Consider the following 23821-nt stretch of genomic DNA (forward strand, 5'->3'; position numbering starts at 1 on the left):
GTCTGCAACATGGCGCAAAGAAAGGAGCACAGTTGAAACCAAGGAGATTATGAAAACCGCCGCACACCGGTCTGAGTCATGATGCTGACGTCAGCTTCATGCTGACGGATTACGAATGAAGCAAGACTGGGTCTTTTGTCTCATGTCTTGATGCTTGTCTTGACGCAGCTGGTGTGCGTTGCCCTTAAGCAATGTAAGGAAGTACCAGTTAAGACTTGTCAATCAGCGAGTGTGTAATTTATTAGACTCCTTAACAAAGCCTAACCAGTGTCAGACCCAATCATAGCCACGTATGCTTCTTGCCTCCGAGAAGCTGACCACAAGCCGAGACAATATTTCAATTCCTTTTATTTGTTTATGGAAGTAGCTTTCGTTATAAAAACGTTACTCGTCTGAGATTGGTGGCGAATATTAGCAGGCAGCACGCAGGGCTTGGAAAGGGCAAATTGTTTATTGATTTCTTCAGCTGACAAAGTTGCAATGTTATGGGTTAAATTGGAGCTCTCGACTTCCTATCAAATAAAGGAACTACACGTCTGCGTTTTGTATCTGAAGTTGATAACGTGCAATTTTCTATTCCAAGAAATTATTTTATTTGCAATGGAGATGAAATATCTGTTTTACTTTCTGAGAAAAATAAGTTAACCTACATTTCAGACTGTTCATATCTAGAACCTAACAGGCCAGTCGAGTTTCCCAAAGACTTCCATGTAAGCATAAATTTCGGTTCATTCTCTCACGATACAATATTGATCGAAATGTATATATTGCATTAGGTTCACAGAACCAAACGACTCAAATTTAAAATTCGCCTTCTTCATAATTGTTAGGAGAGTTGGAACTAGCCGTTTCCAGGCCCTGCTCCGTCCTCTTGAAGTTTTAGTTGCCGGAAAATTATCTGTTTACGTCTGTAACGCACAGGCTGAGTTACGTCTGTTGTGTAAGCGAGGTTGAGATTTCAAATTATCCAATTTTGCTAAATTCTCACAAATTAGACCAAGCAGAATATGAGGAGAAAAAATTTAGACAGGTCTACAAATCAAATGATGTAGGTCCCATCAGATTAAATTCATAAATATTAAGCACGAAGTAGGCTTAGCCCTTGAATTCCATTGTATGTCTCTTTTTCAGCAGGGTCAGTCCATCTATGGCTCTACAGCCTTTGTGGACCTTGGCCTAATCTTATACACAGTCGATGGGACTCCTTGGACTGTGGATCAGCCCGTCAAAATGCCGCTACCTACACACAGAACAACACAAACACAGAACAAACACACGCATACATCCATGTCTCAATTGGGATTCGAACCCGCGATCCCAGCTTTCGAGCGGGCGAAGACGGTTCATGCCTACGACCGCGCGGCCACTGTGATCAGCATTTAGCAGTGTCATTTTACGGAATCCGAAATTTAATATCGATGTTAGTGGTTTTTCAACTGTGGTAATATTGGGAATCGTTAGGTGAGTTACAGACCCAAACCTAGGCTGATTTACTTTGTTCTTAAACGAAAAAAAAAGAGAAACATTTTGATTGGAAAGGGTTAAGCGTATTGAACTGTCTGTTCATTATTGTTGACAATATATTAATCTGTTAACAGTGTGTGTATGATAATCGTAAGCCTAGTCCAGTCATAACGACATTGCAGTTCCACCGTCCTGTTCCTGCCTCTACCAACATTTTGTCGTTCGGCCCATGCGTAGACCGCGGCGTCTGCTCTGTGGACACCCCGCAAAACACCGGCGCCCCAAGCTTTCCAGAGCGTAGCACGAAACAGATAAACTGATGCGTTTTATAAGAGTCGTGATATAACACAGGAACTATTTTCAGTTGCAGAAAATAGTCCGTGCAATTATGTCACTCCTGTTGTTTCGCAGTGGGTATAGATCCGAAATTAAACATGAAACACTAGTTTGAACTCTGTTACGAACAATCACGGCGTACTACGTTCTGATTGGATGGCTCCTGTGCATGGTACTGGGCGGTCGATGCGTTGCACGAGAGGAAGACCTCGGATCGATGATAGAGGCACCTACAGAGCAGCCATTTTCTTTTCATCTCCAGCTGCTGGTAGTCGCTTGCGTTGATAACTGCAAGGGAGGGGTCGGCAAGTAGCCAATAGCAGTATCTAAGAGGCGGTGCACGGCGGACGGGAGCAGTACCAGTGCGCATGCGTACAGGATTCCCAACAGTCCAGATGCCGGTAAGGTATTGAGGCGCAGTAGTGATCGGATCCGTGTGTTGTTGTGACGTTGCTTGACATCGAACCGAAGGGTGACTGTGCTGTGACGGTGCGGTGCTGGCACGTGGCTGTTGGAGGACTCGTTGTGTCCTCTCTGTTTTGCTGCACGGTGGTAGACGTTGTCGTCGGCCATCGCCGTGGTGGAGCGATCGGGGGGCGGCTGGTGTTGGGGACGGCCGGAGCCGTGCGGGGGTGGAGGCGGGGGCGGCGGTGGTTGTCGCCTGGCCAGCAGTCCGAGCCCCGCCACAACCCTGGCGACGGACCACCATCACCACCGCGTGGTGCCTTCCCTCGTGGTCAACATTGGACCCTCCCGGAGCATCAAGATATCGCCCGCCAAGGCGGATGACATGACTGAGCAGCTGCAAAGTGAGTAGCACGCAGTTTTGTTCTCACGGGAGTCGAACCTAAAACCACATAAATTTCGTAGCACAGCATATTCACATGGACTCAACAAGGCCGTCGTGTAGACAGATGTTCGTTTTACGAAGGATGCTTGGTTGACCGGTATCCTGTGTGTGTGTGTGTGTGTGGAGATACACACAAAAATATCTTTATCTTTACGGTTTATCATAATAAAGCTATAGGCCGTGATGTAGTTTAGGAGGTTAGGCGCTGGCTTCTGAACGCGGAGCCTTTTGCTCATTCCCAGGTAACTTCATGTGAGTTTGGGGGTGGGAGAAGGGATAGTGTTTGCCTTTGCAAATTGTATTCCTCTTAACTATCACCGTTGTCTCAAGTCTGTGATAGGCCTAGTCAGATAGCCTATTATCTAGTCAGGTACTTTGTGACCCGGTTTTTGGGTGGTTACAGGACAAGGGTGTTGCTAAATGTCAGAATATTGTGCGTAGGCCCGAATGCAGATCTGATGTGTATTATTGTAGGCAAACTCCGGCGCGCTTAGTGCTGTGTTCTGTACGCCTTCGGATAACGTTGCCTGAACGGAGCGCTAGGTCTGTATCACGGTGCCGCTCCCCCAGACTTCCTCACAGCAACTGCAGGCCACTACTGCACATGACCCTCATTTCCGTCTGGAGTTAAGCATGATACTGGGTAGGCATACTGCATTCTGAATAACATTCTGTCCTTTATAGGACTGTTAGAACACGCTAACCTATAGAAGTGGTGCCTGCAAAAAAATTGTTCTAATTTCCCCAAAGAGTTCCGTTGTCTGTACAAGTTTTCATAACTTGCGTCGATAATACGAATGACATTTTTCCGTTTAAAATGTCATAGCTACAAAATATATCTATGCTCTATAAGCAGGGAGAAATACATTGCCACGAATGGTTATAATCCTATAGCCTACCTTTTGGTCAGGACGCAGCGTCTGGGCCATAGCAAGCGATAAACCAAGTCTAAAAGTCGCATTTGACAGATAATTTTATTTCTTCACGTCTCGTGTTTATCACGAAATGAGATGAATTTGAGGTTCTCACTGATTTGGCTGTGACGCTGTGTAATTTCGGTAGATAGGTACCAACAATTCGAGGAAGTTTCTGTCTTCATCTTCAGAGCAGAATAGTTAAACAGGATTAGATACGATTCGATTAGTCGTTTAACACAAATCATATTTGTAGATCTGCATGAACATGAGAATCAGTAGGCCTGACGCAAGTGTACTTACTCTACTTGTCGACATACATAGACCCCATATCGTGTCACTATACAGGCCTGAGTTCTCTCGAGAATGTAAGGAATGATTTTATTGCTTCCTGATGTAACTTTTATATCAATATCCCACGTATTTACAAGCGAGTCACCTTAATGTCACTCAGAATTCTCTAGTTTCGGCATGATGCTCGTAGTGACAGGGCCTACGGGTCATAGGACTGTATTAGTGAAGCCAATTGTTGGTACCCCCGTAAGTACTCCAGCTCATGTATTGTGTCTGGGAGTTAGCCTCGCAATATTCTTTGTCGTCCAGCGTTCTGTCACATAATCTACCACTTGCAGGTATTGGTAAGAAGTCAATAATGGGATTATTACGTATACGGCTAGGTTAACCGTCGTCACAACAAAGCATTTTTCAGTTGAATACTTATTGATTAATTTACTTTATTGTGGCGACGGCTAACCTAGCAATATGTGTTATATAAGCATACTGTGAAGAAAATGGGATTATTATTTGAGGGTTCAGGTCTAATTTAAATCTTAAAAAACCTAATATAGGCACGCATTTAAGAGTAAAACGGGGAAAACAAATAATTTGAAATAATTACTGGTACTGGGCTTGTAACAAATGAATATAATTTTAAATGAGTTCTGCATAGTTAGAAGAAAACTCGTTTCATCATTGTTCAATTATTAGGATATATTACTAGAGAAATTGCGGAAAGAAATTAATTAATATAAAGATAAACAACTCTAGAGCTGAAAGCTAAGGAATTTTGCTGGCGCACGATGCGAACTGTTAGCAAATGGCTTTGTGACTTTCCTGTAAATTTTGTAGACCCGGCTATTTCTGATCAATGTGATTTGGTATTCCATTTGTAAAGAGAACTCTTGTTTCGTTTGCTCGATGTCACTCAAATGGGACCGCCTACCGGCTTGGTTTTCGCTCCTGGTCAATGTTCCCTGAAAGAAACACGAAATTTAGGTTCACGCGCTTCATTAATGAAGCAGCCGCGACAAACCCCGCCCGAACCATATGGACGGCAGTACCCTTAGTGGCACACCAATTTGTCAAATGCAGATGTAACCTCCGGCTATCTGACGTGCACGATAAATTACTGTGCCCTCCCCATCGGTTGGAAAGTACCTGAAGGAAGGCGCTGGCGGTTCATGTAGGCCTGTAGGGTAAACGTAATTTTTGGAGCAAATAATTAAATAACTTCGATCTTCTGCAAGGGTCAATGTTGGAAAAGGGGTAAGATGAGTGGGGCATGGAGAAAGAGGAAATGCCTACAGAATTTTATTGCTTGAAGAAGAAGATAGTAACGAAACGATAATAAAATGATTATAGAGAAATAAATTCTGGAGGCAAGTTTGAAAAGCCTCGTGATAATGTCTAGTCACTGGGTGTTCAGAATCAAAAACTTTGATTCCGTAACGAAAATTTTTCATTTAACTGAAGAAGAAGTCTTTGTTATTTTAAGGTCGGGGCCTACTTGATCACGCATTTTAAATAAAACTTTCCAATTTATATGTCAGAATTTTTCTAGCAGACTGTAGATAAATTTTAATTAAATTAATCCACTCGCAGTATTATACCACGTTCGAATCCTATGTTGGTACGGGATTTATCAGCCTGTAGGCCTGTGCGTACAATAAGTACAAATGCAAACATACACCAGCTGTCCTTCTAAAATTCTATCCGGGAATGACCCAAATATCTAACGTTCAATTAATATAAGCCATGTTTTATTTTTGCGATTTGTAAATGAATTATTCTTTGTTCTTCAGCTGTAAGATTGGTATGACTTCCAGCTCTTTCAATAAGGCCAGTCATTTCGGGCAGAGGGATCATAAATTCCTGAATTCTGTTCTCATGAACAGAACCGTTATTCATGTCCAGAAATAGATCACTAAATTTAGTGGCTATTCTGTCTGTTCATTTGTGTCCTTGTCGCTTTTATGAGAATTATAACTGGCAGCTTCCAACACACTTTTGAGAATTTTCATCCGCACCGTCGCTTTTACCGAACATGGATGCGCAAACCAAGCAGAAATGCCTGTTTTTTTCTTGAACTTAAAAAGAAGGAAGGCACATACATATCTAAACTCTTTCACTGTTTACAAAGTTTATGGTTTCTATGTTACCGGATTTTACACTTGCAAGATTTGCGGTTTTACTGCGGTGACTATGAAGAATGCCGTCTGCTAGGATGTGGTGTCGTGTAGGTCTTGTGTGAACCGACGTTTCTACCCTGAAGATGGAGGCGATACGTTCTTCTGAGGTGTCGGTTCACACATGGTATACACGGCGCCACATCCTAAAAGACTACATTCTTCGAATTTTACACTTGTTTGAACAAACTTCTGTAATCATATCTGTAAAAAAAAAAATAATAATTTGAACGAGAAAGGAAGGTTTAAAAGCAAACAGCCTAAATTTACCTGCAGATTAGTCCAGTGATTCGAATTACTGGTATGAGAGACAGGTCGGTATATTGCAGCAGGTTGCAACAAGGGTAGTGTGTCATGTATATCGACTGCAATTTCTTTAAGTTGTTTAATTACATTAAACATAATTAACATAAACCTTATGAATTAATTAAGTTTAAAATTTACACAGGCACAAGCCAGTGTCAGAGACACTAGGTAATACTATATTAGATAGTTCCTACAGATTACAGGCTACATATGCTTATGAATTACATTTTAACAATTTTGAATCCCTTTAAAATAAATGTGGTAGTTTTGATTATATCTGAATTTAAGTTACGACATGAGTAGCTTACATTCTGAGATATATTGAAATTTCTGGAATGGGCTAGGTGGGTAGGTTTAGACATTAATTTTCAGCCGGATTCTTTCTCATTTAACATCGAAATTTGGTTCGAAACAGTAGAAACTGCTCCTACAGGCTAACGATGAAGGAAACAGGGGCAGTGGTTAGAGTTAAGTATTCAGGTTGACTCGTAATTAAATTTAATTGATGCGATATTTTTATATACGGGTATTCAATTTTGCTGTAGCCCAGGAACACCGAGTCTTAAAGCTGCGAGGTGCCAGATTTAGATGAAAATTTACTTGCGAGTGAGAAGCACGTCAATCATTTCCGTTATCCCGCTACTGCCTAATGAGGTTAACAAGGCGCTACGTGTTTGTTACGGGCGGCCAATCCTTCAGCTCTTCACTTGCATGTGGCTCTAAAAACGACATGAACTGCACCCAATTCTTTGGTGAAGGCTTCTTAAACGTGATTTTATTTATTCCACGGCTGAAAGTAATCATCTATAGAATAACAACGCCATGTTTCCTCACACTTTCCCTGTTGTGTGTAATATTTCTCGGTAGGTCTATCCGGATAGTATAACATAGTGCAACATAAAACAAAGGAAAGACGATTTTTAAGCAACAGAATTGTGACTTCGCAAACAACTGAATTTTCAAATGACTCCAGATATTCATACAGACAAAACGTGTAATCACTGACTCCAGCCGATAACTCTGTCGGTGCCAAACCTCTCACTAGTGCCAGTTGTTCCCAATCCATATTCTAGTTATTTCACGCTACGTCATTTACTCTCGCAGGGGGGACAAACCGATCACCGAAAATTATAATTTCAGTACATATTCAGATAATAACAATTTTGCAGATTTTAATTTCCATCTGCTAGGCCTAAATCAGTATTTTAATAATCGACTTCTTAATTAATCGTTGCAGGCATGCATATTTTCTGAAAAAACTGGAAACTATACTGATGAATTTGAACTTTGTCTGTTATGTAAGCAGTCAAGTTAGTGGTGCAATTGGAACAAAGTAAGGAAATTGAGAATTACTGACTTTTTTTAACTTTTTCCATCGTAGATATTCTAGCAACTAGAAATCCAGTTTTCGAAACGTCGTGTTTTCTAGTCTCTAGAATACCGGATACGGAAATGTCCAAACCCCCAGTAATTCTGAATGTTATACACCATCGTCAGAACCCTTTAGAAGGAAATAATCTCTTACGTTACGAACTTCAAATTTTTTGAATTTTTAAACCAAAGCAATCTTTACATTTAGGTGTTCCTCGCTGACGAGAATAAATCCTAATAAAATAGAGACCGTACTTAATGAAATGTTTCGAAATTTAACAACTCATTCAGTTGCATTCTGCTATAGGTTATCTGTTGCAATTGTAAATCCATTCCTCTTCACTGATCACGTCCTGTTAGAGCTGTGCCAAGTCTGGCTTCAAGCCCTTGAAAGGAACCAAATTATCATCGCCTTTCCGTTTGCCTAACACAGATCTGGAAATTCAACTGCAGGTACATACCGTATTTACGCATGTATAGGCCGCACATTTTTTGCCAAAAATTCAAGAAGAAAACTGGGTTGCAGCTTATATTCGAAATATTCGAAATCACACTTCATTTTAAAAAAATTATATTCATAATTAGTAATACAGAGTGTTATACTCCTGAAATAATATTCCAAGAAAATTATTTTTTCTATAATTTCTGTCTGAAAATTGTGCTGCGGCCTATACAAGCACGCGGCCTATACATGCGTAAATACGGTATTTATCGTGTCGCCAATTTGAAGAACCTTTTGGGGAAATCTCGTGTACTTAACATAGAGTTCGAATCGCGTTGATGTCTCAGAGTTTTCCTCCGATTTTAACGTAACGGTAGTGTTAGACGGTTGAAGCCCATTCATTGATCTGAGAGCGATGAAGATGAACTCGGTCTGCGGTTCATGGGTTTCCGTGAAGAGATTTTAGTTGCTCATCTCTCCAGAAGTTCCCTTCTTTGTGAAATTTCAAGGTCAATATTCTGTTCATAAAAGCCCGCCATTCTGTCGTATCCTATATCGATTTAATTCATTTAATGCGTTTACACTCTTAAGTAACTTTTTAATATTATCTTAGAATTTCTGCCTATATCTACCACGCGCAATATTTCTTTGTTTTTTTAATTGAAATTCAGAAATTGAAATTTCTTTCCGGGTGTTTTTTTTATCTTGCCCACGTTTTCCTGCGTAGCATAATGAATCGTAATGTTATCAGCTCGTCATAAGGCTATGCAATTTTCTGTATCTTCCAGCAATATTCTGTTCATGGGACAGAAACATTACCCAGCAAACTTTCTTGTACACTGTTTCCTCAGTTGACTGAAATTTCACGTGCATAATATTAGGTCGGCCTATGGGTAAGAAATAGTTAACTGTCAGATAGGCTATATGTGAGGTCAGTGTTCCGTATTTTAGCTTCAAAGCTCCCTGATTAAACAAATTTCCAATACAAAAAAATGTACACATCTGATTCATGTTACGATAACGATCTTTCTTCGCAAACCTTAGTAAATATCTGTAGGTTTATAATTTACTTTGACTACAAGCAGGACAATAGAGGCCTATGTAAAGTAAAGGTTCTGTCACATTCCTTCAAGCCTGTAGTTCAATCCCACATTCCACCTGAAGTTGCTTGTGCAATTGCACTTCTCCTGTACCTAACTGTCATACTTTCTGATTCATTTGATCCTGTTTCGGACCGGAAGCTTGTGTTGAACTGTCTCGGGATTGCCCAGTAGTGAGCTTAGACACTAGCGGCGTTTGTACCTCACCAGACTTATGTTTACGTTCCAATTTAAAGAGAAATGTCTCCTTTCAGTTAAATATTCAGAATGTAAAGCCGGAAAGCAGAAAAATCTTATTCTTCATTCCATCCAAAGCAAATTAATTTATGAGGAATGAAAATTCCATACTTTACACAGCAAAGAAATGAAATTAAGATACTTTGGAAATGGCAAATGTGGGAGATAAGTTAATGGAATAGGCCTAGATGTGTAAGTTTTCAGAAATTTCCTTCAATCAACAACAAATTTTTAAAGAGAAGCATAAAACCCGTTGGAATATTAAAGGAAATTTGTTATTATAAATATTATTACTGAATGTGAAGCGTAAAATCGCTTCCACTTTTACAGTAACATTCAGAAGAGCCACAAAGCAGAGGATAAACCAAGATATTCACCAGACACGTTCATGACAAGAGCACGATAATCTACTACAATCTAAAATATTTTAGAATTATTTGACAACACCGTCCAGTGTGACTTGGATGTAGATTTATATGAATGTCTTTACATGTTTCGGTCAGTAAACGACCATCTTCAGAAGGCATAGCAACATGCTGAGGAGACTACTGTTACATTGTTCATATTACATCAGGTTGACTCAAAGTTTTATATAAAGATAAATGTGCTTGAGTTAGAAATTATTAAAATTTTTAATATTTAAAATCTTACACCACTAAGGTTCGTGTCTTCGTGCCTCTTCTGTCAACGGGAGGTTGGTGTGATATTGCTTTCCCTAGAGGTCCGGGAATTGTTATTTTCCGCTTTTCATAGATTTGGTTCAAATCTGTGTTGTTGAGCTGTTTCTCCTTTCGTTGTGTGTTGAGGCATAATCCAAAATATTTTAGGAATATTTTACATCAAAATGAAAAGCAGAAGAGCTCGGTAACAGAGCAGCATCACATGCGCCTGACGATGGCCAGTTAGGCCGAAATGTGTGTAGTGTGCTCAGAAGAGAGGAAGACCTCCACGTGTGTATATTAATATATCGACGAAGATGCACAAGACGCAAGCAATGAGAGCACAATGTTAGTCTATCGAGAAAGTTGTTTCTGCGCAAGTAGAAAACTTTTGCCCTTAAAATTATTGGTCACAAAGACGGCAGCAGTGTTTATACCAAGACATTAAGCCTGATAGAATGACAGCATGACGTAATCGTAAGATAAAATTCCTTCGACAAAAGCGGACACTGAAGTAGCGACTGAGACATAGTTTTGCTATCGATTCTAGCTATCATTTTCGTCTAGTATTTATGATAATTTACTAACATAAAGATTGGTAGAACAGCAGCGACACTTTATCAGCAAAAGAATTTTAGTGTGAAGAGGAAGAATAAGCATTCAGATATATTCTACGTGACAAATTTTCATGTTGCTATAAATATGTATAACAAAACAAAAACACTCCGTGGTTTCAGTCCGCAAGCGAACTATACCGACCGAGTGACCGCCGCTTGTCGGCGAAGTTAGTGCCAAATTTAGCGGATAGAGGGTGTCGCGTGGTCAGCGCAACGAATCCCCACTGCCGTTAATCTCGGTTTTCTAGACCGGAGCCTCTATTTCCTTGAAATATCCCCTCAGTTATTATCATGAGGCTGAGTGGACCCCGTTCCAGACCCACTACTTCTCAGAAAATCTGGTAGTGCCGGGAATCTCACTCGGACCTCTGGATCTGTAGCCAGGAGCTCTGACCACTAGACCACAGAGGAGGTATATGGCTACATAGGGCTTAAGTTTTCATTGCAGTAAAGCTGACTTCCCCACGCTAACATGTTTCCGCTCAGTTTATCCCCACTGCCATTAATACGCGTGAGTGTGTGAATTAATGTAACGCATGAAGGGGGGAGACAAAATTCTGCAAGGAGAGGCCGACCAAGAAGTCAACCTCAGCTCCAGGTGCATTGCGAACCAATTACGCGAGGTCCGCCAGTGCACACGAGAATCGTAATTTCTTGCTACTTATAATTACAGAAATTTCTGAACTTAGTTTCCCGAACTTATGAAGGAAGCTAAGTATCTAGATTCTAGAAAACTGGCTCTATACTTAACGAATTTCTCCTTATCTATACGAATCTGAACTTCTCAACTGCATGATTCGGCTCACAATACTGCTGCTGTCACAGAGGGCTCATGTTTATGTTCAGCAATTTGCAATTTTACAAAAAAAAAAGTCTAATGTTATTGGACTTGATGCAGTACAAGATTAAGTCGTCTTCACCTTATTAAGTAATCGTGTGTTGTTTCCCAGCGTTCTATGTCGATTTAAACTATAATACATACATTTTCTTTCAAAATATATTTGTATCCTTAAATTTTCACCTTAGTAAAATTTTATATTGTGTATAAATTGGTGTAAATTCTGAAATTTAACTTAATGAAACCTGTGCCTTTACATATTCTTGTTACCTAAAGCTAAAAAAAATGGTACCTATCCTTGTAACAGGCTGTGGAGGCCCATAGGTTTGTGGGACCTCGAGGCTCCCACATTTTCTAGACAATCGGTTCACAGATGGCGGTGAGTTTGTCAGCCTCATGCGTCGGCCACCCTTTACCCCTTTTGTTAGAGGCCGAATTGCCCCAGAGCCACAGTGCGGTTGGAGTAATTAGGTCAATTGAAAAATTCAATTCATCGGATATCGAACCCGCTACCTTCCGGCTTGAAGCATAATACCTCAACCAACTACGCTACCGCGTGGTCCTCAGCTGCTATCAAAGTATGTTTTCAATATGTCCTAATGAGAATAAAATGAAGTTAATTCAAAATACCCCAAAATAAAATGTATTTTGAACACCATCTGTGCTTTGGTATGGAGACTCGAGAACACTCGAGAGCAATCCGTAAGAATTTCCTGACTGTCCCCCTCCTCGTGAAAGTAATCCTGATGGCGCCGGTGCATGTTCAGTATTATGAAATTACCGTTGTAAAGATGAACATTGAGTTCCCTGATGCCTACCCGTGCCCCTTAATGGAGCCTACTTCTGCTCGGTATGATATTAATCCTTCTAAGCGCACTGCTAATTATGTGCCACGTGTCTTCATTTTGTTCACAGAATGTATTAGTAGTTAGCATATGATTCTCGGAATAAAGTGCGATTATTTCCCTGAAAAACATTAACTGTTTGGTCTAGACGCAGTGTGTTTTCTGTGAGATAGGAACCAACTAATATTCACGGAGCTGAGCCTTTCTTGAGAATCCACTAGTTGTGCAGCTAATCAAGAATACGCGGTAACGCAGTTAGTTGAGGCACTATGTTATAAGCCGTAAGGTCCGGGGTTCGATTGCATATGATGTCATTGGACTTTTCATCTGAGCTAATCCTTCCAGCCGCACTGTGGCCCTAGTTTCGACTCAGCCTCTAAGAGAAATGAGTACCAAGAATCTTCCTGGGGGGGTACAGGGCGGCCAGCGCATAAGGCTTACAAACTTACCATCATCTGTGAGCCGATTGTCTAGAAAATGTGGAAGTCTCGACGTTTCACAACGCTATGGGACTTCACGGCCTGTTACAAGGACAGGCTTATATCACCTTATTAAAAAATTTACCAGCATTTTAAGGAACCGGAAGTTTCATTGTCTTGTTCACAAGAGCCCTTCACGGGTCCCTGTATATTCTTGTTACCTACTAAGAATATATGTGTTAGATGAAGTAAATGAGATACCCGCGGAGCTCTGTATGTACTGAAAGCAGATGCTGTCATGCAAAATTAGGCTCAGAACCGCAGCGGCTGAGTTCTGTGCCGTATATACAAAACTGTAGGCTTAAATATACTACAGGCAGATACGTCTGAAATTGTTCCTATTTAATTCATTATTACATTAATTCCTGTGTATTTACGTGACTGTCCGTGTGTCTAACTTTAACGGCATAATATTGAGGCACTGGCGTAGAGTGTCATGACATTAACGTTCCTGAAAATAGTAACCCACAAATTTTAAGACAATTTTTCCTTACTGATATTGGGGCTACTTGAAGGAAAGTTATAGACAGATCACAGGAAAGCGCTTAAACAAGATACATATAGCAATAAAATGGCCAGATATAAATGAATTATGAAGGCTGTAAAGAAAGTCTGCTCTACAAGAGGAGAGAAGACGGTAAAGTTTATTTATTTACGAAGCAGGTAGACCGTGTATGTGATTTATTTTGAGTCTGTTCTTCAAGAAAACTAAATTGCCTTGAGCTGAACGTTCATTTTGATGGGGTAATTATAGATAATATATAAGTAAATAAATTTCTCCCCCTGTTTAATTAACTTATTATGTTTAACATTTAACTCTACATTATCTATGACGGCACTAAGTAAAGTATATTAGTGTTAATCTCTTTCAGAATATACAGATCAGGTTTTTCTGAACAAACTAACTAGTGTCAATGTCATATTTCTACCCAATAAAATTTATTACTTCAAATGTACATATCCCAATAAAAAAGGTAATAAATTTTCCATCTTAATATATTTTCCGTTTTAATTTGATTATTTAACACCACAGTATAATTTGATTATTATATAATACATAATTATTAAATAGTATATTATTAAATTATTATTATTCTAACAGTTTGCTGGCTTGAACTATTCAAGTGCTGGGATATTGTTATTATTTACTGAGCGACTGTCCAATATTTATCCCACATTTTTAATATATACACTAAGGTATAATTTACTTACCCGTATGAAATTAGTTACACTTGGTGGACTTCACTACTTATTCATTTATCATGAACAAAATTCAAGAACTTAATCTTTACCAGTTATATAGTATTAATTATCTAAACATAGAAGATGCAGCACCTTCAATCCATTCATTTCAAGAAACGACTTTACAGTGTTTGGTAAAATTACATGTGAAATAATTCATTATATTATTTGCTGTAGGTATGTGGCGTCCGGATGTTTTTCACCCATCAGTTTGACATCTTATAATTAATAAATTGTCGTGCGGATGGAAAGAAAATAAAATACATGTATTACACATGTATTACCGATATACCATGTACAACGAATTGGTTCTAGAGAAATGCATGAAGTATCGTCATAAAAAATATTACCAGAAATTTGAAACTTGTATTTTCACAGTAAGAACGCTTGACGGGTTACTTCCACATCTGCCAGTTAATTGCGCGTGACAAACAGTAAGAAGATTTTTTGTCGATGACCGATAAGCGAAGAGTAGATATCTAGAATCTAAAACGACTTTGTTTTTGTAATGGAAACATAGAGGAACACCATTGAACTCATAATTCAATGATAATTTCTGATAATATATACAAAGTGTATTTTACTATTACCTAGAAAGTCCAAATTTGATTTATGAAATCGGGTTCACTTCGATAAGGGCTGTGTAAGTAACGCTTGCGGAAGAAGAGATTAGATTTTTTTTCGTATTTTTACACCCATTATCACTTGATGTCCCAGTTGCAAATATATCAATAATGCTCTTTTAAAATATGACTCAATTGAAAAATATGTTGTTGTTGTTATTATTATTATTATTTCATTTTTTTAACCGAAATGGGGTTTTACCCGGTGGCAGTGGTACTACAATAAGACACAACACACAAATAACACACATCACATTCGAACAGAACACAGCACACACTTGTTTTGTGAAACGATATATCTCACTGATTATATATTTTAAACAAGCAGAAACTCATACACGTTTTTCATTAGTTTGTTTTCAAATTATGCCTTGTAGTCGGTATAGCGACTGGCTACGGGCTGGACCACTGAGCAGCTGGAGTTCGAATTCCGGTAGGGTAAAGAATTTTCTCTTATCTACGTCATCCAGACCGGCTCTGGGGTCCACCCAAACTCCTATCCAGTGGGTACCGGGGATAAAACAGCCGGAGCATGAACCTGACCACTCACCTCCAGCTAGTGCCCAGTTCAAGAAAATCTGGATCTACATATCCACTCCCCCATATGCCTTTATGGCGTAGTGTTTATTTAGTTAAGTACAAGGACAACTATACCTTTTACCTTAGCATATCGGATCTGACAAATAGCATGGATTCATCTGGCTCAGGATAGGGACTAGTGAACGACTCTTGTGAACGTGATAATGAAACTTGGGGTTCCATACAAAGTNGAAAGCTGGGATCGTTGGTTCGAATCCCACTCAAGATATGGATGTCTGTGTGTATTCTGTGTCTGTGGCGTCCTGTGTGTAGGTAGACGTCTTGCGTCGGGCTGATTCCCCGTCCAAGGAGTACTACCAACCGTGTACAGGATTGAATTGAAGAAACGACCAAGGTCCAACAAAAGGACTGTGGAGCCATAGATAGACAGACAGACAGAGAGACAGACAGACAGACATACAGACAGATAGACAGATAGATAGATAGATAGATAGATAGATAGATATTTTAAAGTTGAAGTGGAAATAATTACATTTCTTACCGAATTCGCGAGTGAAATAGGCATGGATAAATTATTAGGAAATTTGAGATGGAACTAAGCGTTTGATTCCCACTAACCGTGACAAATTTAATATAATATTTTTTTCCGCGTTCAGTGAAACCTAAAGAGTCTAATTAGTCTATTATAATCTATAGTTATTAAGGCAAATTTCTGGAAGTTTTATGAGAAGATATTAAACGAAGACCTTCATTACAACTGTCAGATTCTACGTTCACTATCCACTTTAATGAGAAGTGAACAAGTCTTGCTAATGCGATTAACAACGCTCAACTCTGTAACATAAGACGGATGTCTTATGAAACATTATGTGAAAGATACAATCTTCATTTTTAATTTTCACCCATCTCGTCCAACAGTGTGAGCCTGTATATTTTCGGCAGCGAACTTGTTTCACTACTTCTGTTACATACTCAGATGTTACTTGAAATGTACAAATTTATAGTTCTGGCGGCAACAAGTCTCTAATTATAACCGGATGTGCGTTGAACGTCCCATGCACACGGTAGCCTCGTATTAATATTGTGACATGATGACGGAAAAGTGAGGTTAGAGTGCAAGTCAGTGCTAGCCAAGGGCTCGCCAAGCAAGTTACCGTTGCAAGGAATAAACACAGAAGAACAGAAGAACTGTAAGACATAGTGACTTATATTCGGTTCCCCCGAAGTTATGAAAGGGTTAGTTCAGTTCAGGAGTGAACCGTCGTTCGGCTTTCGTCATACGGAAGGGAGTTCAGTGTTCAGCTGTTAAGAGTTAACGAGCGGACATCAGAAGCTGAAGAAGTGACATATTCGTACATCAGAACAAGTCAGTCACAGTGGAAGAGGAAACACTCGTAGTCCAGTAAGGAATGGCGTGAGTCTTAGCCAGTCACTGATTGTGAGCTGTTATAGTTGACTGTAATTGTAAAGAAATGCCAATAAATGCAATATTCAAATCCAGAACCCGGTATATTCGTCAGGCAAACCGCTCATAAGTGGCCGTGTGTTTCTCCCATGTCTCACCGGACCTGTCTGATACGTCTGATGTACTAATGCAGATGGCTCTAACTTCATGGATCAGAGTTCTTCCTGTAAAGCTAGTAAAGATATTGCCGTTTTTGTCGATATTTCACTATTGTATCCACAATAGCCCGCCACTGGTTCTGTATCCTGAGTGAGATATATTATTAATCAGTGTCTTAGAGAAATTGCCCTTGAACTGTTATGCTATAACGTTTTAGACCTATTGTCAGACACTTGTTGATATGAACTGTAATAGTCGCAGACTGAATGTCTAGCCAGATTCCAGTTGGGTTGCACTGAATACCCTTCTGTAGATAATACAAGCCGATTCTATATTATTGTCGGTGTTTCCCTTTATAGGCCACGGAAATCCCGACAATAATTTAGAATCATTCTCTCTTTATTGTATTCCTTCTAACCGAACGCTTTTTTTTTTTTTTCAGCAGGCAGATTTTGCTGTTTAAGATTACATGTTTCGGCACATGTGTGACATCTTCAAGTTCAGTTTTTAGTTACAGTTATAATCTATTATATTATATTTAGTGAAATTCTTTACGCTTAACTGTTGCTAAATCCGGGGCCTGACGGCACAAATGTGCCGAAACCTGTCGACATAGACAGCAAACTCAAGCTGCTTGGAATGGTGCTGTGTTCACAGAAATATACATCGAATAGGCCTATTATCTGTAGTGGTTTATTCAGCAGGACACAACAAAATATGAGTGAATATATATTATCATTTTTCATGATATTTCTATTATGTTTAATTAAAAGAGGAATGAGCTGGGATAGCACAGTTGGTCTAGCGATTGGTAACGGGCTGGATGACCGAGGTGCTGGAGTTCGAGTCCTGGTAGTGTCAGAATTTTATCTTCTCCATAAAGTCCAGACCAGCTCTGGGGTCCACCCAGCCTCCTATCCAATGGGTACCTCGGGTTGTTTCCCCGGGAGTAAAGCGGTAGAGGCGTGAAGCTGACCACTCACCTCCAACTAGTGGCAATATCAAGAAAATGTGGATCTATACATCCACTCCCCCATACGCCTTCATGGCGTAGTGCTTAATCAATTAAGGACAGGGACAGCTTTACCTTTTTTTGCCTTTAATTAAAAGAGGAATGAGATTTCAATATTTTTATACTTGATCTAGCACATAATGCTGGAATTGTATAGGCCTGTGCATATCAACACGTCATATTGTTGCTTACGAATAAGTTGTACGCCGATCTATTTATGTATCACAATAGAATCTGCAGAATCTATTTGTTGTGCATGAGATAAAATTGACATCAGATTACTTCCAAGTGAGAATAGGTTCTGACCCAGGTTATTCGCACATAAGAACAGAATGTGTTCAGGTTTGTTTTTGTGTAAAGATCAGTATTGCGCCTGTTTCTTTGTGAATGCCAAAAGGATGTACCCAAGTTTGTGCACAAGAACAGGATCCTACATCAATATTCTTGCGAATGGCAGAAGGATATATCCTAGTTCTTCCATGCGTTAAAATAGGCATGGCAGCAGTGCACGTATCGGTGTAAGAGAATAGGTCTAGGTCAATAGACTTGTGCTTGAGTAAACCTGTCCGTAGCATCTGATCCCCAAGTTATAATTTCTTATTCAGTAGGAACACCTTCTTTGTCGAAGAAGTTTCCCAGACAGGAACCTTGCCAAATTGTGAAACACGAACAGAAGTAAGATTCAGTTCTAACGAAAATGCTACCCATAGTTATATATAGATTTATACTCACTTAATTTGAAATTCTGCTTAAGTGTGAAATGCGGTCTCTTTTCTTTGATGTGATTTTCGTAGTTACTGATTTATACCACGCTGTTATTGATTTGCAGAAGTAGTTGTATGAGAAGTTGAGCTGTGCAGCAGGCCGTGTTCCAAGAACTGAATTCATAATATTTAAATGCGATTACTAGACAACCGACATGTATAGCTTTCCCAGCAAGTGTTTCAAGAACGCAGGGCGATATCAAAGATGGGTATAAATCTGTTGCAGCGCCGTATTTTTTTTTTTGGGCACTACAGCCCCAGTGGGCCTAGGCCTACCTCCATGAACTTCTCCGTTCACTTCGGGTTTTCTAGATCTTGCACATTCGGCAGGACTCCTTGGGCGGGTGATCAGCTCGTCGCAAGGCCTCTACCTGTACACAAACACAGAAAAACGCACACAAACATCCATGCCCTGAGTGGGATTCGAACCCACGATCTCGGCTTCTGAGCGAGCGAAGACAGTAGGCTATATGCCTTAGTCCGCTCGGCTACCGTGACCGGCTGCAGCACCGTCTTAGTAAACCAAATTCCTTTCGAAAGGCATGACACGAAAGAACGGATTTATTTCCACCAAATTTGGTCAGAAAATAAACAGTGCTTAATGAGTGACTACACTGTTCATAGATCCGAGATAGCGCAGTAGGTATAGCGACTTGCTACTGGCTGAAAGGCCGAGGGGTCGGAGTTCGAGTCCCGTTAGCGTCAAGTTTTTTTTCTCAGTGTAATCCAGACCGTCTTTGGGGGTCCACCAAACCTCCTACCTAATGGTTAAACGGGTCTCTTCCTCCGGGGGATAAAGCGACCGAAACGTGAAGCTGACCACTCGTATCCAATTAGTGCCGAGTCAAGAAACATGGATCTATACATCCACTTCCCTTCCGCCTTCATGGTGTATTGTTACATTTGTTAAGCATAGGGACAACTTTACTTTTTTATTAAACAAAATATAAATTTGGGATTTTTTAAAAACATTATTAAACATAGGATAAGACGCACAGGCCTCTATAATTCTCATGGCTGGACAGTGCTTGAGAAAACCTTACAACTGACCTTACTACGAACACGTGATTCTGTAGGTATGATTATTTCTTTATGGCCGCCGCGTGTTCGGTTAGTCACCGACAGTTAAACGTGCTTTGACACAACAATTCAGTCATGTCACTATAGGTCCAATATTTACGGTAGCACATAACTTCAATGGACATAGTTCTTTTCCTGACGTTGTAAATGCTTATTCATCGTTTGTATTTATTGTAGGTAGAGGAAAACATTTGTTGGACCTTAAAACTAAAATTGTAATTAGGTCCAGTTGTTCTGCTTGTAGAGGGATATCTGGTTTGACTGTGCTCCATGTAATATTTTGAAATTACTCAAAATATTTTATTCTCTATATTCCAGGGGTTCATAAAAACCCAGCTATTAAGAGAACCACAAATACGGGTGTTGATAGACTGTCACTATCCAAATTTAATTTATATCACTTTCATTAGAGTTATTATGTTCTATGTCTGATTGTATTGCATTTAATATTTTCAAGCTTTTAACTACGTGAACTACTCAAATATTTTGTTCTGTGTGCGTGATTATGATTTTACGAAAATCTAGCGATGAAAAGGATATCAGTGGAGCAAATGTCACTATCCAAATTCAATTAAAGTTACTTTTACTATATCCTTCTAGGTTTGACTGGTTCTTGTGTTTGTCAGACGCGAATTCCAGCGAAATTGATTCGACTTAATTTAATCAGTCAATATGTTTCACTTATTGCTTATGTAACGCATATACTCGTATGCAGTGAGTTTATTCAGGGCTATAAATAGAATTTAAGAAATTCGAAGAAAACTTTATAGCACCTTGTGTCTAGATCGCAATCCTCGGCTGAGTGACTGTGAGTGTTTCGCATTTTTTACGGGGTTTTCTGCCTCCCCTGGGCCCTGAGTTGTGATTTTCAGTTTCATGGCTATTTTAGAGACGGTAGGACTCCTTGGACGAGTGATCAGCCCATCGCAAGGCCTCTACCAAAACACAGGCCAACACAGACACAGAATAAACACATACACTTGCAAACATCCATGCTTTGTGTGGGATTCGAACCCACGATCCCGGCTTGCGAGCGAACGAAGACAGTACATACTTTACTTTAGACCACTCGGCTACCGTGACCAGCCTTCGCATTAAACTACTGCCTCAATATTTAGAGGGTGTTAGAAATTTTATAAATTTACCACCCAAAACACAGGTCAGTACTTGCCCTTCCCTTTGAGGAGTCCCTGAGTTCGTATCCAAGTCGAATCTAAGTCGTTTAAGAAAACATCAGGAGGTATCGCTTCTGTTTATTAGAAGCAGGATACAGGCTATATCCTGCTCTAGTTTGGAATTAAAGAATATTTATCGCTTTAGGGTTTATGGCTTTTTCATTTGCTACCAAATACGTCGCCTTAAAGGATGCCGTGCCCGCAGAAAGAAAGAAATAACCCTCACGCCACGCCACCCTTTCTTCCTTCTAGATGAAGTTTCCAAAAGGATTTTGAAGAGATCTTATAGAACGGTATTTGGAAATAGGACTTGGAAACAGACGGGTTTTCGCCACACGATATTGTTTCGGAAACTCGCGTGCTGTGCTCCTGAGCATTGGCTCCGATGCGAAGCAACATCTGACTTCTCCAAATTAAGATTTGAGGCTTTCACGGCGGTGACTATGAAGAAAGCAGACTGCTTTTACCGGTTCTCACGGTCTCTTTGCTTGCAGATTTCTTATATATTTTTTCTTCTACCCTGAAGATGGAGGCGATACGTTCCTCCGAAACGTCGGTTAACACCACAGATACACTGTGCCAAATCCCAGAAGACTGCTTTCTTCATTCTCCAAATTACGTTGATCACCTAAAATGGAATATTTTCAGTAATTATTGGTCTGTGTTCTAAATCAACCAATAAAATTCCAATCTTGATTAGCCTGACCTATAGCGATAACCACATCCACATAATTAATGCAGCAGTGTTCACTTCTTATCTAAACACACATACACTAATAACGAACCGTGACTAAAGCTAAGACAAAATTTTAACGCTTCATTTCTTTGTAATGTTTTCAAGAACAAAACTGAGTGTTCTGTTACGGATACTGTTGGTCTCCACGTACCCAAAAAGCAAATAGAGACTTTTCCACTTTTGATGTCGGTAATGTCTCAGGACCCTTCGACAGGGTGCGTCGAGGCTGCAAAAAACATCTGAAGATCTCTGGACGTTTCCAATAAACATAACATCTCTCTTGAGGATTCATTTTCTTTTGATTAATCCTACTGTGTTTATGTCATTATCGTGTTAAGTGTATTGTTTTATTGCTTAGTATTACATTTTAGTCTAGTACTAGTTCTAGTTATCTAGCCTCAATGTGGCTTTTTGTGTATAGTGCTCGCCTGTTGTAGACCATGTGCTGTTGGCAAGCACTGAAATAAAGAATTGAATTATTATTGCTATTATTATTAAGCTGATGTAGCTCAGTTGGTATAGGGACGAGTTAAATTAAACACAGGGAATTTATTATTATTATTGTTCTTGTTGTTATTATTGTGGTTGTCATGATTTACTGCTGTTGTTTGTATTGATGCTGACTCTGTAATTGGTCAATGGTTGTTGAGCTCAGCACGTAAATAAACAAGGGATTGAATTGAATTATTATTCAAAGAAATGTTGCAGCCTCGTGCTATGGCAGATACTTTATTGACACTTGGGGTAATGACATTACTTACTCTGCGTCTGTGAACATGCCATACGGCCTAATCTTGTTGCTCTTCGCTTTCCTCAGTTGCCCATCCCCTCCCGATACTGTCAGTTAAACAGAGTTATTCCGTTTGTAATCATCACCTTCTGATTAGGGTGAGTCCCTCAGCCGGATGCGTTTCGGCGGTTAGTCTAGTCTACTGATGCACAGACGTTTTTAATAGAAAATGTATTTCGTAAACTGATAATATCAAACTGATATGTTGGGATTTTGGACTTTATCCATCGTCCTGGTTTTTAAGATAACAAATAAAAACACGACGTTTCGGAAACTGGATCTGTTTCCGTCCTCAGGTGAAGGAAAGCACCTATTCAGTTGGGTCCCTTAGAAAGAGCTAGCCTCAATCACTGGCCATCGTCAGAATCCTATAGTAACTACTTGATAATATCAAATCAATTAATACATGTAATAATACATAGTCTGTTTCTTCGTGAACTCTATTTTATTTACATCATTAATTTTTAGTAGCTTGTAATTTCTTGTACTTTTTCTAATTCTTTATTGTGCTCTGCTTTCTTTCAACCTTGTAGTTTTATCTTTGCAACATTTGGCTCTAACTAGTTCTGTACCTATTGCCAAGAAATTTATTAAATTAGTTGAATTATTGTTTAAACATGAGAATACAAGAATATAATATTACATTATATCTTGCTCCTGTACTATTGTTCTTAATTAAAATTTTGACACAAAAATGAGAACTTCTTGATGTTCCTCGGAGGAAGTAGTAACATGTGGGTACTCAGTAAAGTAGAGGAGTCCATGACCCACTGAATTATACCAATATCGGCCATTTCTAAGGTACAGGTTGTATACACGACTATTCCGGAGTTCACTGTGGGCCTTCTCGTGTATTCTTGTGAGTCGCCAACTCTCTTGACAACGTCGTTTGTATCAAACAGGCATAATTCTGATAACAAACAATAGTAATGACTTGAACCCCCGCGGCAATACTGCGTAGGGGAAGCGTAAGCAGAACATATCCTCTTGTGTATTAATAAGCTAACGGGGTTTGAAATTCTCACGGCCCTTACTGCCTTCTGGGATCAGAAGACTTAACTTCCATGTGACGTTTTGGGAAAGCAGAGACTACAGGCTGTTTCAGAACGTTGATACCTATGTACCAAGGAGTCTCAGACTATAAGACCTTAATTTTTCAACGGGTAATCGAGTTTTGAACATCCTTTGCATGTTGTTTGTTCTCTGGAATAAATTACCGGACTATCCAAAGAGGATATTGGCCTATATAGGCTTCCTTAAAGGATATATATATGGGTCTCACCTTAAAAGGTAAAGCCCCTGTACTTAATTAAGGACAACGCCAAGAAGACATATGGGGGATTGGCTGTACAGATCCACCCCCGGTGAATTA

General features: G+C 39.6%; 1 protein-coding gene across 4 annotated transcripts in view; it reads left to right on the forward strand.

Moving 5' to 3' along the window:
- Nucleotides 1–2231: 2231 nt before the first annotated feature.
- Nucleotides 2232–23821, forward strand: part of LOC111870049 (insulin gene enhancer protein isl-1) — a 252674-nt gene continuing 231084 nt past the window's right edge. For all 4 annotated transcript variants that reach the window (XM_023862008.2, XM_023862007.2, XM_023862009.2 and 1 more), the window contains exon 1: nucleotides 2232–2609. In XM_023862008.2, coding sequence (XP_023717776.1) covers nucleotides 2591–2609 — 19 coding nt within the window. In that variant the 5' untranslated portion in view covers nucleotides 2232–2590. The remainder of the gene's footprint in view (nucleotides 2610–23821) is intronic.

This window comes from Cryptotermes secundus, unplaced genomic scaffold, assembly GCF_002891405.2.
Source record: "Cryptotermes secundus unplaced genomic scaffold, Csec_1.0 scaffold165, whole genome shotgun sequence".
NCBI classification, from domain to species: Eukaryota; Metazoa; Arthropoda; class Insecta; order Blattodea; family Kalotermitidae; genus Cryptotermes; species Cryptotermes secundus.